The sequence below is a fragment of the Branchiostoma floridae genome, chromosome 7 (assembly GCF_000003815.2).
Source record: "Branchiostoma floridae strain S238N-H82 chromosome 7, Bfl_VNyyK, whole genome shotgun sequence".
Classification (NCBI taxonomy): Eukaryota; Metazoa; Chordata; class Leptocardii; order Amphioxiformes; family Branchiostomatidae; genus Branchiostoma; species Branchiostoma floridae.
In genome coordinates, this window is record NC_049985.1 from 2,094,875 (window position 1) to 2,111,749 (window position 16,875).

General features: G+C 44.2%; 2 protein-coding genes across 2 annotated transcripts in view; one reads left to right on the forward strand and one right to left on the reverse strand.

Moving 5' to 3' along the window:
- LOC118419279 (endothelin receptor type B-like) overlaps window positions 1-5,349 on the reverse strand; it is a 6,408-nt gene extending 1,059 nt beyond the window's left edge. Inside the window, exons 1-6 of the mRNA XM_035825627.1 lie at window positions 4,977-5,349; window positions 4,305-4,554; window positions 3,661-3,841; window positions 2,269-2,409; window positions 1,542-1,732; window positions 634-755 (exon numbers count right to left, since the gene is read on the reverse strand). Coding sequence (XP_035681520.1) covers window positions 634-755; window positions 1,542-1,732; window positions 2,269-2,409; window positions 3,661-3,841; window positions 4,305-4,554; window positions 4,977-5,349 — 1,258 coding nt within the window. The remainder of the gene's footprint in view (window positions 1-633; window positions 756-1,541; window positions 1,733-2,268; window positions 2,410-3,660; window positions 3,842-4,304; window positions 4,555-4,976) is intronic.
- A 4,180-nt stretch (window positions 5,350-9,529) lies between these two features.
- Window positions 9,530-16,875, forward strand: part of LOC118419281 (kinase D-interacting substrate of 220 kDa B-like) — a 60,005-nt gene continuing 52,659 nt past the window's right edge. The window contains exons 1-2 of the mRNA XM_035825628.1: window positions 9,530-9,666; window positions 11,941-12,066. Coding sequence (XP_035681521.1) covers window positions 11,956-12,066 — 111 coding nt within the window. The 5' untranslated portion in view covers window positions 9,530-9,666; window positions 11,941-11,955. The remainder of the gene's footprint in view (window positions 9,667-11,940; window positions 12,067-16,875) is intronic.

Consider the following 16,875-nt stretch of genomic DNA (forward strand, 5'->3'; position numbering starts at 1 on the left):
AGCCGGCCATATTCTTCGGGCGGGCTTACTCCTCTATTTGTTCCATTTCTACGGTTTTTCCAGCGATCCGGAGTCTGGTAGAGACTAGTGAAACGTTTGGGGTGTTTGGTATCTAAGTCCTATATTAGCTTATCAGGAACTTAGCCAAACCAGTCGATTACTATTTGTGAGCCGTGTTTATTCAACCTATGCTAAACTCAAGTAACATATAATACAATGTGCTTCACTAGGAGTACAGCAGCAAGTTACAGTTACAGGATACAGGTCTAGGATAATGATACAGAGATCTAAGTATATTTACAGAGAGAGTCGGTCTAACTAACTAACTAGTACACAATCCAACAGAGGGACTAAGCCCTACTTAAGTACCTCACCTGAGTCCTTGGGGCACGAGACTGACTAAATCTCTTCATACAATCTCTAAGGTTAACTTGCATGACAATAGGATGTATAACTCCGCCCATCACAGGTAAGCTGGTTGGATGCTGTCGGCATCCAGCCAATCAGGGATTACCAAATATGCTAATGTCAGCTCCTCCTCATATGGTCTAGACAGTCATTACCTAATTATCTCATATGTCAAAGGTCATGGCCGTTACACTAGCACGCTACCTAGCTTGAAAAGTATCTCACCTTGCAGAGCGCTGAAGGTGCAGATGTTCTGCAGGACGGAGCAGGGCAGGGTGATGCGGAGGATGTTGGTCAGGTGGAACGGCAACCAGCACAGGGCGAACAGAGCCACGTGTGGCGTAGGCCTTACCACATGGCATAGGTCTAACCACCAGTCTACGCCCGATACCTAGAAATTACTAGTATCTCACCTTGCAGAGCACTGAATGTGCAGATGTTCTGTAGTACCGAGCAGGGCAGGGTGATGCGGAGGATGTTGGTCAGGTGGAACGGCAGCCAGCACAGGGCGAACAGAGCCACGTGTGGCGTAGGCCTTACCACATGGCATAGGTCTAACCACCAGTCTACGCCCGATACCTAGAAATTACTAGTATCTCACCTTGCAGAGCACTGAATGTGCAGATGTTCTGTAGTACCGAGCAGGGCAGGGTGATGCGGAGGATGTTGGTCAGGTGGAACGGCAACCAGCACAGGGCGAACAGAGCCACGTGTGGCGTAGGCCTTACCACATGGCATAGGTCTAACCACCAGTCTACGCCCGATACCTAGAAATTACTAGTATCTCACCTTGCAGAGCACTGAATGTGCAGATGTTCTGTAGTACCGAGCAGGGCAGGGTGATGCGGAGGATGTTGGTCAGGTGGAACGGCAGCCAGCACAGGGCGAACAGAGCCACGATGCACAGCACCACATGTGACGTAGGCCAGTAACCACTAGTCTACGCACGCTACCTAGAAATGATCTCACCTTGCAGAGCGCTGAAGGTGCAGATGTTCTGCAGGACCGAGCAGGGCAGGGTGATGCGGAGGATGTTGGTCAGGTGGAACGGCAGCCAGCACAGGGCGAACAGAGCCACGATGCACAGCACCACATGTGACGTAGGCCAGTAACCACTAGTCTACGCACGCTACCTAGAAATGATCTCACCTTGCAGAGCGCTGAAGGTGCAGATGTTCTGCAGGACCGAGCAGGGCAGGGTGATGCGGAGGATGTTGGTCAGGTGGAACGGCAACCAGCACACCGCGAACAGAGCCACGATGCACAGCACCACCCGGGCCGCACGGCGGCGCTTCGTCATACGGTCGTCCATCCCACGCGTATTCTGGATAAAACATGGGGGAGACTTGAAATGTGGGGAATACAGAAAATCACATGATTTAACTTAATATACTATTTCTGTTGATTAGGCCACTGCATGTAGTTTTATCTGTCATTGCACAGCTGTACCTGTGTGGCCAAGGGTCTGAAGAATTGGGGATGGGTGCCGCCATATCTGCCTTGTGATGTGGGAGATATTTTGATACGAAGTAATCTTGCTAACATTATGTAAAACTTAAAAAAACAATATATACACGCCTATAAAATATTCTTTCCACATAAGGATTACATACCTTATGAGAGTTGCTTTGATGTACGGGGCTCTGGAAACGTGAAGGATGCAAAGGAGGATACTTTCAAGAGTATTCATCTACACAAATACTCTTGTGTATTTTGTTTCTTCCGTCCGGGGAGACAACTTGTAGAGGTGACCTGTCACCTGTTTTGTCTCGCCCTCCATTTGATATGGGCAGTTCAATAAATAAACAATAAATAAACAAACACAAAACGGGACAAAAACAAGGTAGTTTTTCCCTTTACCCTGTGTAACCGGTCCACTGTCATCATGTGCTTGGCCATCAGGCTGTAATGCACCGCCGTGACCGCCAGGGGGAGGCAGAAGTAGAGGGCGAAGCGCAGCCACACCCGCCAACGGTTGTACGTCCGTGCAAAGGGGCTTTCCTGGTAAGAAAATAGGAATACAGTTATTCCAACATTGGTAACCTTCACTTGTGAACTCTTTTGTCCGATAGGTAAGGCCATGCTGAATTAATTATATTGATGACATCCTCTGAGACCAAACCTGACTCGAGTGTGTGAATGAAAAAAGTTTGGCCAAAAAAAGTTCAAAATGAAATCTGAGTGTCAGGAAGATTGAACAAATAACCAAACACACAGGGTATGGAATATCGAAACACAGATTCTTCATTTTTGTTCTTTCACACCTTCCTTGTCCTTGGAGTTGACATTCCAATAGAAAGACGAAAACCCCATCAGGGCGGCCAGAGACCAGATACAGAAGCTGGTCAGGTGTGTTACGCCGAAGGACGGGTATACCGACTATGTAGAAACAGATACAGATACAGAAACAGGAACCTCCACCTGGTCCATGCCGCAGACGGTGATGTTGCCCCCGTGCCAGGGGACCGAGCGGGTTGTGTAGGACACCGCGGCGGGGACGGCGATTAGGGCGGCCAGGGACCAGATACAGAAGCCGGTGTGTTACGCCAATGGTATACGGGCTATATAGATACAGAAACAGAAAACCCCACCTGGTCCATTCCGCAGACAGTAATGTTGCCCCCGTGCCAGGGGACCGAGCGGGTTGTGTAGGACACCGCGGCGGGGACGGCGATTAGGGCGGCCAGGGACCAGATACAGAAGCCGGTGTGTTACGCCAATGGTATACGGGCTATATAGATACAGAAACAGAAAACCCCACCTGGTCCATTCCGCAGACAGTAATGTTGCCCCCGTGCCAGGGGACCGAGCGGGTTGTGTAGGACACCGCGGCGGGGACGGCGATTAGGGCGGCCAGGGACCAGATACAGAAGCCGGTGTGTTACGCCAATGGTATACGGGCTATATAGATACAGAAACAGAAAACCCCACCTGGTCCATTCCGCAGACAGTAATGTTGCCTCCGTGCCAGGGGACCGAGCGGGTTGTGTAGGACACGGCTGCGGGCACGGCGCTCAGGGCGGCCAGGGTCCAGATACAGAAGCTGTTGAGTTACGCCGCAAGACGATACAGATACAGAAACGGAAAGGCCCACCTGGTCCATGGCTCTACACTCTTTCCCATGGTCGGGTTGTGTTTAAAACGGCGGCGGGCACGGCACTCAGGACGGCCAGGGACCAGATACTGAAGCTGGTGTGTTACGCCGAAGGACGGGTATATCGGCTATAAAGATAAAGATACAGGTAAACCCACCTGGTCCATCCCACAGACGGTGATGTTCCCCCCGTGCCAGGGGACCGAGCGGGTTGTGTAAGAGACGGCGGCCGGCACGGCGCTCAGGGCCGCCAAGGACCAGATCAGCGCCAGCCGCACGCCCAGCCCCCGCCAGCTCTGAGACAGCCGGCTCATCGTGGACGACACCACCGCTGTGTACCTGTCATCACACAAACGGTTGTCACAAGACATCACGTGGGCATTAGTTCTTCACAATGCAACAGCGACAAAGTGGCTGCAGTGTCACAAGTGGAACAACATAATGGTTGGTTTTGCCCTGGGGATGGACACCGACAGTCACCAAAATGATAGTAAATAATTGTGCACTGGTTGTGCGAAACATCCGAAAGAAATCTTCGTACATTATCTAGTTGTCGTCTTTCAATAATGCCGTTGTCCTGATAATCAAATTTAACTGACGCCAGGTTTCAAATTGCAGTGTTTTCATAATAGCAACTGTCACGGTCCGTCGACTTGACATCCCTAGATATCCTGTTGCTAGACACAAGTGATATAGGTTATCGCTCAGATAAAGGTGTACTAGCGTTACCTTTCAATCTAAAGCACTAGGTGACTGTTCCTAGAGCTGCAACCGAACAACTACTGAAATAGCTCACATGTACCTGTCCGCACTCAGAGCCATGAGTGACAGCACCGTCACACCCAGAGACGTCTGTTGCAGGAACGGCAGCAGTTTACACATCGCGGTGCCGAATATCCAGTCCGTGGGGACCGTGTACAGGTTGTAGGCTGTGAGCGGCACGCACAGCAGGATGAACAGCAGGTCTCCGCACGCCAGCCCCGCTAGCAGGACGTTGGGAGCGTTCCTCATGTCCGGCTTGGTCGCGACGATTCGGATGACCAGCGAGTTACCTGTGTGGGGGAGGAGAACTCGTACATGGTGCCTTCCTAATAGATTTCATCTATAATTGATCAATGTATGCTGATAAAATGAACCAAATATTTACCAACGAAGAGAAATATAAATATAGATTCTTGCTCAGTTCCCATTGTTCCTGAGAAATACAAAATGTACTATGAAAACAATCGAAAGACCTACATATACTCGAAGAAGTCAGTAAAACGGTTTCTACTGTCTCAAAAGAATGAGCCAAACCCCTAACGTTAAAACATAAACTAGCTCGATGTATATTTTAGAATGTTGTATACTTTGCTCTTGATATCGATATCATTGTAGTAATCATGGACATATCTATGTTAATAAGTATATGTTGTAATAATTTTTAATTAGCCCTCTGGCATGTGTTTGCGAAAAACATTTTGCTAATTGTTACCTGTCAAGCCGAGCGCGAAGATGACTGCAGAGAGGATGATGTGGGTGATCTTGGCCGCGTGGTCCACGGTGATGGGGCTGGGGCAGGGCAGGTCGGCTGTCTCGCTCGGCCGGGGGATTCTGATTTTGCAGCCGACTTCCTTTCGGTTTGGTTTCGACGTGGAATTCGGCGGGGTCTCTGTTGTATAACTGTAAGATGTAGAGCCATGTCCAGGGAGAAGTGTGGCGAAGCTGTCGGTCTGAAGAAGATGTCCGTCCACAGAAGTTTGTAGAGAGCTACTGGCAGACGTTGTGTTCCATTCACCGAGCACGGTGGAGCTCCACAGAAACACTGCTGTTATGTGTACCGAGACGACGAGTCTGCTCGACGCCATTTCATCGGATATGTTTTGCAACGTATCAAACTAATTGGGTCTCCTTGTACCTATGGAAACAAAATACAGGTGAAGCATTCTAAGAGACGGTATTAAACATAAGAACACTTCGATAAAAAATGATTTGGTCTTAACTTCATTTCTTGCAATGACAATCAAACGACGATGTTATAGAACTTATACGTTCTTCCCCCTACCATCCGTAGTACATGTACACGATGTATCAAGCTGTTGCTCAAGGCTACACAATGAAGTCAACATGCCCCCGTATGGAAGTTCAACTTGTACAAATCTCATAAAATAACTTATTACATTCTTACACTCTCATTAACTAAACGCACATGGCTAACGCGATAAGGTGACAGTATAACATGATACACAACTCACCATGTAGCTACTGGAATGTGTATCTTGTAATTGATGTAGTATGCTAGCAGCCAGTGGTTAGGACCTACCTTTGCATCGACCTGTTGCAAGTAATGTCTCTGCTCTCGTCTTTCATATATTTCCTAACCTAACGGTTAACTGAATAGTCACAGGAGATACCCGAATGAGGCGATGTTCAGGTTAACAGATCAAGAAGGCTGCCCTTTAGCCGGAGAGAATGTCATTACTCATCATGCGACCCTGGGCCGTCACTCATAATGCCCATTCCCCCTTTTCAGAACAGAACAGAACAGAACAGAAGAGAAGTACAATATTCTAGACATGCGTGTACAAGGTAGCCTGGGTACCATCCTATTTCTACCGGTGCTCCTTGCACTCGCTGTCCTACAAATATTTTAGTAGCTTAGGACAGCCAGTGCAAGGAGTCCGGTAGGAATAGAATGGTACCCAGGCTATGTACAAGACACGAAGTAGTGCTAGGACATCCTGTCACACTCACGTGTAACCCCGGGCCCGACCTTGCTTTTTGAGAACCTGACCGGCCACTGACGCAGCTTTCCCACACCGACCCAGCAGGCAACTTTTGTGGTAAACTAAGAATCCGCAGCTTCCTCTAACCGGTAGATGTTTATGGGAGTTAAAACCGCTCTCCGGGAACACAGATTAAAAGTTGACTTTCCGGATGTCTTTCGTCGGAGTGTTGACAAGGAACAAGACTTTGCGTAACTACCAGGCATTTCCCTACCCTTTCCCCGAACACAATGCAGTGTGTCGCTCACAAATGTTCACACATGTAGCTTTGATAGCTTGAAAAGAAAGAAAGCTTCAACATGTTCTCTCGTGTAGGCGTCCTACTCATCTCGCAGTGCGGCGTTGCTCTAGTCTAGTCCCTTGTCTGTGTGTAAGCTTATGTCAAAGTCGTGATAGACAATACTTACCGTGAATGGGCTTCTTCCCAGTCGGTTGAACTCTTCATTCAGTGACTGCCTTCCTCACAACAGACATGATGAAAACTTGAACCTGCCAGAGATCACCTTGGCAAGGACTGAATGTTAGATAGAGCGGTGCCAATCCTCTGCCATGCTCTGCAAAGTATTAATGTGTTTTCATTCCTCCATTCCTTTTAACCTGTAACCTGCTCTAATTTCCAAGTCTACAATGTCATGGTTGGTTTGACATAAGCCGAGAAACATGTCACGGTTAGTTTGGCATTCCCTCAGGAAACATTCAGCAGGGTGGGCTGGGAAGACTCCCGTAACAAATGGCTGGTTGGCAGCAGGTCCCACTCGGCTAGCCTCCTTCGCAGACTTAGCTTCTAGCAGCCTTGGCTTTTATTTCTTTGCGGGAGCCCTGATTTGCGATTTTCAACATGGATTAAGATTCTCTAGTACTGGGAGAGCGCGGATAATATGCCAGCAGATTTAGCTGGGTCGGAAACCATACTCCTGAGCCAGCTAACTCCTTTGGCATGTTATGCATCTATATCTGTCCTGTTTCTACTATTTTTCAGTGACCTGTGGAGCATGGAAGAGGCTAAGAAGTCTGTACGGACCTCATATGGACTTGAATATATACGCACGTATGAACCCTCCTGTAGCCAATGTTGAAAATCGCGAATCAGAGCTCCACAGATGTCGAGCAAAGAAATAAAAGACAGCTCTACTAGACGCCTGCGAAGGAGGCTACCTCCCGGCCACCAAAGAGGTCTTCTTCAGATAAGCTCCAGCTGTCCATGGCCTGACCTGAACTTTTGAACTTCAGCCGTTCCCAAGTCTTTTGACCGACATCCGTGACACACAATCTCGGTCTAGATAACTCGTTACATAACAGGAGGCATGTAGGCCTGTAGTTTGAAAGTTCATGAGTTAGACATCTAGGTAGCAAAATAGCAATCCGCAAGATAGAATTCAGCCCAACTGTGAACAACTGGATAGAGTTTCCAAAATCTGTCCAGTTGCTGGGGTAACGTAACTGTTATAACGTTAACGTTATTACTGATTTTTCTCGAGGTTTTACGACAAAGATCCGAAACTTACTGCGAACAATCGTCCCCTGTTTGGGACAAGGATTGGTTTGGTGATTGGTTTGACAAGGAAAGGTGTGCAACACACGTAAGTACAATGTACATGTATCAAGTTACAGAGGACACTGTCCTTCGTTTTTGACAAGAACCATGAAAGAGAGCATAGCTAACTTTCCCATCTTATCAAAGGACCACAATCGTCTCCAGCGATATGCATATTGAGTGAGCCATAACAACATTCTGATGCGAACTCTTCACCTTCTGGCCCAGAAGCAGGGTCATTAACCACCGGACCACACAGGTAACTGTTATCCTATGGTGACAGGAGAATGACCTCTAACAAAGGACCGACAAGGTCACGGGTTGGAACTGTGGGACAGCGAATCTGAGTTTGTCGCTCAAGTCTCAAGAAAAACAACAACATGAGACGTCATCTCTGAGAATAGAATATAAATTTATCAGAGTGGAAAATCCTTATGGTAATGTATCTGGTTGCCCATTTTTCTGTGATACTTGTGTGTGTCATACAGAGACAGATATCATGATATACAGGGAAGCATGCACTTTTGGCTCACATACAAGACCTGAATGTCGGGTCAGGAACAATTTGAAATAAAATCGACGCTCGGTTTTAAGTGAGATAGCTCAACGCTCCCTGAAAAGCAGTGCCTTCTGTAGTGTTGGTCATGGCAGCTAAGAAATCCGGCTGGGTAGCTCGAGGCTGGATTAGTGGTAGTGGCACTTTTCTTCCAGCGGACCGTCACAAATCAAGTACGTGTCCGCAGAAACCACGCCAGGCATGCTAACGTGTTTGTCAGACTTGTAAAACACTTGGCCCTCTCCGTTTAGCGGCAGCAAATGTCCCCCCCGAGTGACGACCTGACATCACTCGGGCCATTAGGGCGCCAACAAACCTTAAAGCAAACTTCACAAGTTGACGACACCAAGTCTAATAGAAGACAGTGTATGTGTGCGGTCTTTAATATGAAAGCGTTCGTGTTTTCTCCAAAGATTTAACTTCCCTGCAACCGTTTCATAGAAGAGATAACAGACTCTCTAACTCGTTTAGTGATCTTTTATCCGTCTTTTGGCGAAACAGTGTCAAGATAAGTGAGTTTACCAAATCAAGATAATGTAACGACCGCGGGGCGAGAAATTATGTGGCATCATTTCGTCTAAATGCCTGGTTAGTAAGATCCATCACGAACACCACATTTTAGTGTCATCAACAGTAAAACTTCTAGGAGGGATGGTTAAATGTTTGTACGGTTGGAATTTCCGTCTTATATAAATCGTATCAGATAGTCAGTAAGTTTACCTTAGGTATTAATTACGCCCATGTTTGCATCATTGCTGCACAGTCTCGGACGGGTTTGGAATTTGTTTGCAGTTGGTTGTGGCTAAAGGGACTTTGACGGAGAATTGCCCTTAACTCAGAGCTCTATCTTTAATGTCTTTCCATGACTTTTAGCAATCGTTTAACGGGTCCCGAAACTAATACTAGTAGGTGTAATTAAGATATTGGCCCAGTTTGCATCCCGGGCTAAGTTATGGATAACCAAAAGCATGAAAGCAGATATCTTTGAGAAATTGATATTTGTCGGGTTGAAGTTACAAGTTCAACAAGTTCAATGTTGAAACTGCGATAAGGAAGAAATAATCCATTCCATCTGTCCATCCTGACCTGTCACTAGACCTCAAACTACGAGGCTGTCGTACCAACTACATCCGCTAGTCGTCTCTCTTTCCCACAGTGCAGGTGTGTAGAGGCATGACGGGAGTTATTAGGGTCACCAGAGGTCACTACTCGACAGTGTTTTCAATATGGCGCTGAGTCGGGGCAAATTTTTTCTTCCCCGTTGAATTATCGTCGTATCGGACTAAACTTAGCATATATTTTGACGAAGGTGAGTCATTTACTTCCTATATTATGTGGGAAATATTTAGTGCGAAGAATTTGGGGATTTGGAAGGCCAGAAATTTGATTTGGAGGCATTTGTGGTCGACTTGAAGTGCTTGAAAATCCCGCTATGTGTTCTGGAAGACTGTATATTAGCAGACGCCCCTAACTATATTGTACAGCTGAGTAGGTCAACGTGATAATATACGGGGAACGAGTGCATAGATTTGCCCCGATAACGGTACAGCTTATGTAGCGCAATTTCGGAGTCAATCGTGTCTGGAGAGTTGAAGATTTAAAGTTTATTACCGTTCTAAATTATAACTCTAGTCTAGGTACCAGCTGTAGTTGTAGCTTCTATTTTGCTGAAATTGATTACTAGTAGCTCGTTAATTTCACTTGCTAGATTTCAACCAGACCAAGCTGGATACAAATACATTTTAAAAACAAATGAAGGTCAAACCTAATCACAATATAAAAAGAATAGGAAATACAGGTACAATGTAGTTACAAATTATTATTTCAAATTATTATAATTCCTGTCTGTAAAATGAATATTACTCTGTCTGACAACAGTTCCACTATTGTAATGAAACCAAACTGAGAAACTATAAGGCTGTTAGCTAGATTTAAGAAAAAAAAAGTGTTTGCAATCTCCATTACATTCCTTGTACATGAACATACTATATTGTATATTGTAGAAAATAAATCATTAGTATACATTTATTAGATTTACAGTTTACAGCCAAACCTGTAAGACCACTCGGGATTGACAAAATCTTGCGGACAGGTGGTCACTAAAGAAAGGATTCTTAATGCTTGTGTCTATAAGGAAAATCATCAGTTCTGTGGCATCCTCCGAACACTGTTCACAATGGCAAGGTGTACCTTCTTTTGAGGTGGTCACCTGTACAGGTTTTATGACATGTCATGGTTGAACAAGTTTTCTAAAATCCACTTGTCCTATCGGGCAAGCACATAAAAAATGTACTTGCCCGAACCAATTTTTTACTTGCCCAAAATTCAAATGTCACTGTTACTAGTATATGCATTTTCACTTCCAGCAATGGAATTCTCTGTAGACAATTGCTTGATGTCATGACCGTAAAAAGTAACAAGTATATCAAAATTGCACTAAAATCAATGGAAAAATCTTACTTGCCCGATCGGACAAGTGGGGTAGGACATGCACTTGCCCGAACAGCACTTTTACTTGCCCTGGACAATAGGGCTAGTGGACTTGTTTATCCCTGCATGTACATGTATGATATATACAATTTATTGACTGACAAGTTATGTCACTCAGATAATTCCCTGTTTTATCATGTAGGTTTCCGTTTTGACACATCAGTACTATTGCAGCATGCACCTTGTAACTCCAAGTCCAAAGATTTATTGCCTTAATAACTAATGATACAGTAAAAGCCCATCAGTTATGCATTATATATTAGCTAACCCCTGAATCCCTCACAGGAAATCCAACATGCCGTAAATCTTTCAACTTTTGCATTGAAAACATTTTTATTTTCATTTTTTTTCAGTGATCTTTCCAACACAAATTTTTGACTGCAGATAAAATGTCTCCTTTGCATGACTACTGTGCTACCTGCAAATTTAGAATAATGACATGTGTGAAAACCATATTTTTTTGCATAATTAAGTCATCGCAAAAGTAAATGAATTTACAGTAGCCAGGACAAGGAGAACCATCCATAACAGTTGACAACAGCAGAATCATTGCCAATACAGCCTGTACAGGGCATAGAGAAAATCTTTTTCGGTGATGTTTCTCTGACCTGGTTGACATCTGAATCTTTGCCAATTTTTACAGCATACAAACATGTAGTACTAGTAGTATATCTTACTATTCCTCATATGTAGTAGATTCTGTGGCAATGGTATGGGTTTCTATAAATCAGGTTCGGTATTTCTATAGCTTAAAATGATGTCTGAATAAAGGAAGTATGTAAGGAGGCAATTTATGTAGACTGTGATTTACTATAGCCTGCCACTACTGCAATACAGGCTGACCAATTCTGAATCTCTATGGTATAAAGCTGGTAACACACCAGCTGTGCGGGTAATACTGTTTTACGTATATCAAACAACCTGTCACATCTAATCTTTGCAAGTGTTGTTCAAAGGTATCAAGTGAGGATGCCTCTACTAACTATGCACGCAATTTAGACTCGGTTAAATCTAACATGGCTGGATTTAGCAACAAAATAATGTGAACTAGGTTGAGAAACATTTCTGTTTTAACATTGTCCTTTCTACATAGTCGCAGTACTGAGCCATGGCGAACAGCAGTGTCCTGGCCCACGGACTGGGCACCTGTGTGGAGCATGGGGACGTCACCGCTCTCATGGCCCTGCTGGACAGAGTGGGGGTCGACGCCAAAGACGAGGTAAGGCCCAATCTAGACACAGTTTTTACCGATATCTGCGGAGATGTCGGGAGGGGTCTAGAGCGTAGGGGGTGGGACACCCATGGCGCTTGCAGTCATAAACATATCGCTCGATTTTCAAAATGGCGTTATATGCTAATGAGCCCTCCCAAAGTTGGGACAAATCTACATGTGCGCGAAGTTGTCTGGAACCCCTGCTAAGCTATCGGTAAGCTATCGGGCGAATGCTCCGGACCTTTCGGGAGAAATTTTACCGATATCTTGACGGCGATATTGCCGTTCCATCTAGACGCTGAAAAAAAGTTGTCGGCAAGAGGTTGTCAGCTCACCGATATCGGGAAAAACTGTGTCTAGATCGTGCCTAAGTTGCTTCCTGTCTATAAACAGCTTATCCCCCCACGCTGCATATACAAATGTACATATGTATCTATGATCCTAGCTACCTAGTCTCTACCAGACTCCGGGTCGCTGGAAAACCGTAGAAATGGAACAAATAGAGGAGTAAGCTGGCCAGAGAACTACAGCCGGCCAGGGAACAGCACACGACCTGGTAGAGACTACTGGGTACCATCCTCTGTAGTTATAGTTTAAACTTATACTGTCTCTCTCTCTCTCTTGAGTTAAACTGTCTCTCTCTCTCTCTTGTAAGCAAGTGAAAAGGGGAGAGCCAACGGTAACTACAGAGGATGGTACCCAGTAGTCTCTACCAGGTCGTGTGCTGTTCCCTGGCCGGCTGTAGTTCTCTGGCCAGCTTACTCCTCTATTTGTTAAGGACTTAGTTGCAAACTGGAGTTTTCTTTATTAGATTTATCTAGACATATTTTTTCTAGGAGACCTGGTGTATTTATCATATTTTCGATAAACATTACCTTGACCTAGTTCTCTCTACAGTCTTCCATGCAGAAAAACTAGACCCGAGTGAGAAAGATATCTTATATACATGTACTGTGTTACTGTTAGCACAAAAGCTGAGATGTAGTGGGAATGGTCCGGGTCAGGAAATACCTTCACATTGAGGAAATCCTACCTGCTCTCTTTTTGGTACCAAAGTAATTTGTCTGGCGCACTGCACAATCATTGTCATTTTTCATTCTGTATAGATGATATCAAGTTCAATGTTACATTCTACACTGATGCCTGAAAATGGAGTCAGAGGCTTAAGTTACCAACTAAGTCCCTCCCTGCATAGTTAGGCTATCAGATACTGTAAATGCATTTAAGTTAGCGGAGATTTAATTTCACGGTAGCAGGAAAATGGGCTTTTCGCGTGGTTTTAAGTTCGCGGTAGTACCATGTACTGTTGTCTATTACTGCCATGGAAAAATGGTCGCGGTGGTTTTAAGTTTGCGGTGAAGTGGTCACCGCGAAAACCGCGAACATAAAACCACAGCGAAAGTTTCTGCATTTACAGTAGACTAGTATCAGTTTCCCAGCTGTGGTAGGGGGTGGGCACAATTGTGGTACACTTGACCTCAGCCGCCACCAATTTGTCATGAAATATCCTTCTGGCGTACACAGGTATTTAGGGGGCCAAATGACAATTGGTATCACTGTGATGACGGGGTCACCCACACATCATAGAGGAATTTCTATTTTGAAATGTCATTGTACAATAGTAATAGGGTGGTTTTATAAATGTCTTAGTTGCATCCAAAGAATTTGTGCCAAGGAGCACAAAGATGAAAGTACATACTTGTTAAATATGCTGCTCAATTGACATGACTTTTTATTATTTTAGATGGATTTTGTTTGTTTCCTTTACAAAGCTGTACCTGAATTTTTGGTTTAAAATGACATGTCCAAAAGTAGTAACTCAGTTAGTTTTAGAAATATCAGAAGTAGCTCAGTTGGTTTTATAAACATCTCAAGAATTAGCACCAAGAGTCACTATTAATGTATTATGGTATTATTTACTTAAGGTTTGAGAAAAGTATACCAATGGTATACCCGACTATACCGTATACCATTGCTTTGTGCTGCAAGCTATTTTTTATGCAGCTTTTTCATGTATAGAGTTGCAGCTGACAAGTGTTGCATGCTGAAAGAGGAATGATGTATCATGTAAGTGTTGAAATATTCCAGCTGGGTAGCGATGAGTATCACTCAGAAAGATAAAGTGGAATATTGGAAGGTAAAAGCCTTGAAGACAAAAAGCCACCTGTGTGATCAATCTGTTATGTTTGAGTAATAATACTTTGCACTGGAATACAGTCTTTTTTATTGTAGTATAATTATTTGGAACTGTCATGAGCATATAGCAGTCTCCATATAGATAATGTTCCTCTACAATGTTTATGTCTGGCTTTGATTGGTACAGGTGAATTTTGCGGAGGGAATGAGACTTGTGCATACTTCTGTATGTGATGCATAATAATAGTCTTGTCTTCAGAAGTATAAATTTCTCCAAAGCTCAGCTCATACATGTATGCAACATAACTCTACGGTCTTCAACATGTGCAATATTGTCGCAGGAAGAACAGGAACTGGACAGGAAGACCACTCGGGACTGATGAACTTTCTGATCTACGTCTGTACTTGGACAGGTTGTTGCTATAGACATTATCCCTCAGGTTGCATGTATCTAGCCAGGCTAGTCTGGACACCATCCTCTGTAGTTATGCTGCCTCACTCCCCCCCCCCCCCCCGATTCTTGTGTCAATGGGAAATATCATCTATTCTGAGGGACCACCAAAAGTTGGTGGGGAGAGCAGACAAAAATGGGATATATATTGAGATCACAATTTTCCCCAATAACCTCTGTTTGGAGAGGACAAAAACTGACCTGGTGACCTTACAATGTTACGTATGTAGAGATGGTCAATTTTAAGTTGTACAGGTTTGAATGTGTATAGCAAACATTCCTGACTCCTGGCCTTGATGATATTTTCCATATTGATACAGGCTTCTGCGGTCATTGACCGGTGTAGTACTAATGTTGTCACTATGTGGCCTGACATAGTCAACTTGCACATAGCTACAAAGACCCTCTGCAGAAATGCGTCCCACACATACATGTACATGTTTGTATAATGTGCCCTACATTGAGGTCAGACCCCACTGTTGCTAGGGATGTGTCGTGTGAAGCCAGGAAGCTATTTTGCTGAGCCAGCAGGTCCTAAATGATTTATGTGCTTCTCAGCACAGGTGGTCACTATCTCTCCTGTCTTCAGTTACATCCTACATTCAGACACATGCATATATACACAGGTAGATCTAGTGGGACTTAACTTAAAGGCCCTGTCAAGCAGGAAAATCAAATGGTTAAGGAGTCTGCAAGCTCTAATTCTAGATTGAGTCTAATTCTAAATGACATTTTTGATACTAATACGACTGATGTTCTCTTGATCATCAGGCAATCTTTAGAGATTGTTGCCAATGTTTGCCAATTGGTCCAAAAATCCTCTTCAATATGATTTTCAATCTGTAGATTTTCACTTTCAGGTGAAAAATATGCTCAAGTCTCTCGTGATTTTTGAATTTGCCAACCTTTTGGTGATCAACAAATATTTTGAAAGGTTGTCTGCTGTGCAATGGGGATCACTATATTGGAAGCAACATTGAGTAGCTAAATTTTTCCTCCTATGGACATTTTTGACAGCTCGCAAAATTCAGACACTCGTACGTTTGGCACAAGATAGCAGCTATATAATTCTTTTGAGTACCATAGTCCAGACAATTACATGCTGTTAAGTACGCTTGTGGTGACAATTGCGGTTAGTATTGCTCTTTTATTGCTTCACACAAGTGGTAGTGTGTCTACATTGTACCTTTGCCCCAGTTGTCTGGTTCAACCCTAGACTGAACTTTTGAAGTGGGACTAACTTTGCCTCACACAAAGCAGTATTGCAGGTTTTATTTGTCTTGCTTATCGCTTACTGACATATCTACTAGTGCTAGACACACAAGGGTGTTTATCTTGTCAAATATACACAGCTGGCCCTCTATCAGCAGACAGTTAGGGCTAAAAATATTTTTTTTCTGCATACTCCAATTTTACCTGGGTACTGGTCACCTGATTTCTACCAGGGCTACTTGCACTCGCTGCCCTAAATTTTTTTAAACAGCGAGTGAAGGTAGCCCCTGTAGAAATCGGATGCCATCATGGTAACTAGGCGAACATGGATATGTTGGTTAGGGGGTGGGGGGATGTTGGCTTGGGATTGTCAACACATCACATTATCAAGGCCAGGGTTTAATGCCAGGAATATCTAGGGCTTCAAATATAATATTCCAGGCACCTTGCCCTGATATTTTGAAGATTACAAATCAGCGCTCCCCCAAAAATTAGATGCTGTTGCTCCTACATGATTGCAAAGAAGGATAATTAGTATTTGGAGCACATGGTAATATCTTGGATACCTTCCCTGCTAAGACTGAGATAATTTCCTGGTAGACAATCCCTACTGATGGCAAAATGGATACTGCTTACTTATATATGTAGTACCAAAGATGAGCTGCTGTCAGAAAACACATTCATGTCATTTTCAGAACTTCAAGGACCAAAAAATTACATTAATGTGGCTTTAGATTAGCCTGGTATCCAGAGCTGCCAAGTCTTTTCTGTCACAAAGTCACAAATATTTGCGTAGAGGACAGAAAAGACTTGTGGGCTATGATACGGCTGGATACTAGTACCAGGATAGCTTTAGATTTGTGATGAAAGATCTGGAAAATGATACAGTAAAACACGTCAAGCTCTGTTTGAGCAGGTGGTCCTGTACTTCAGTTCATCCATCATTATAGATGTACACGGGATAGCAAAACAGGTTTACTCCGGAAATAGGCACTGGTATTCTGTTAGTATTAGAT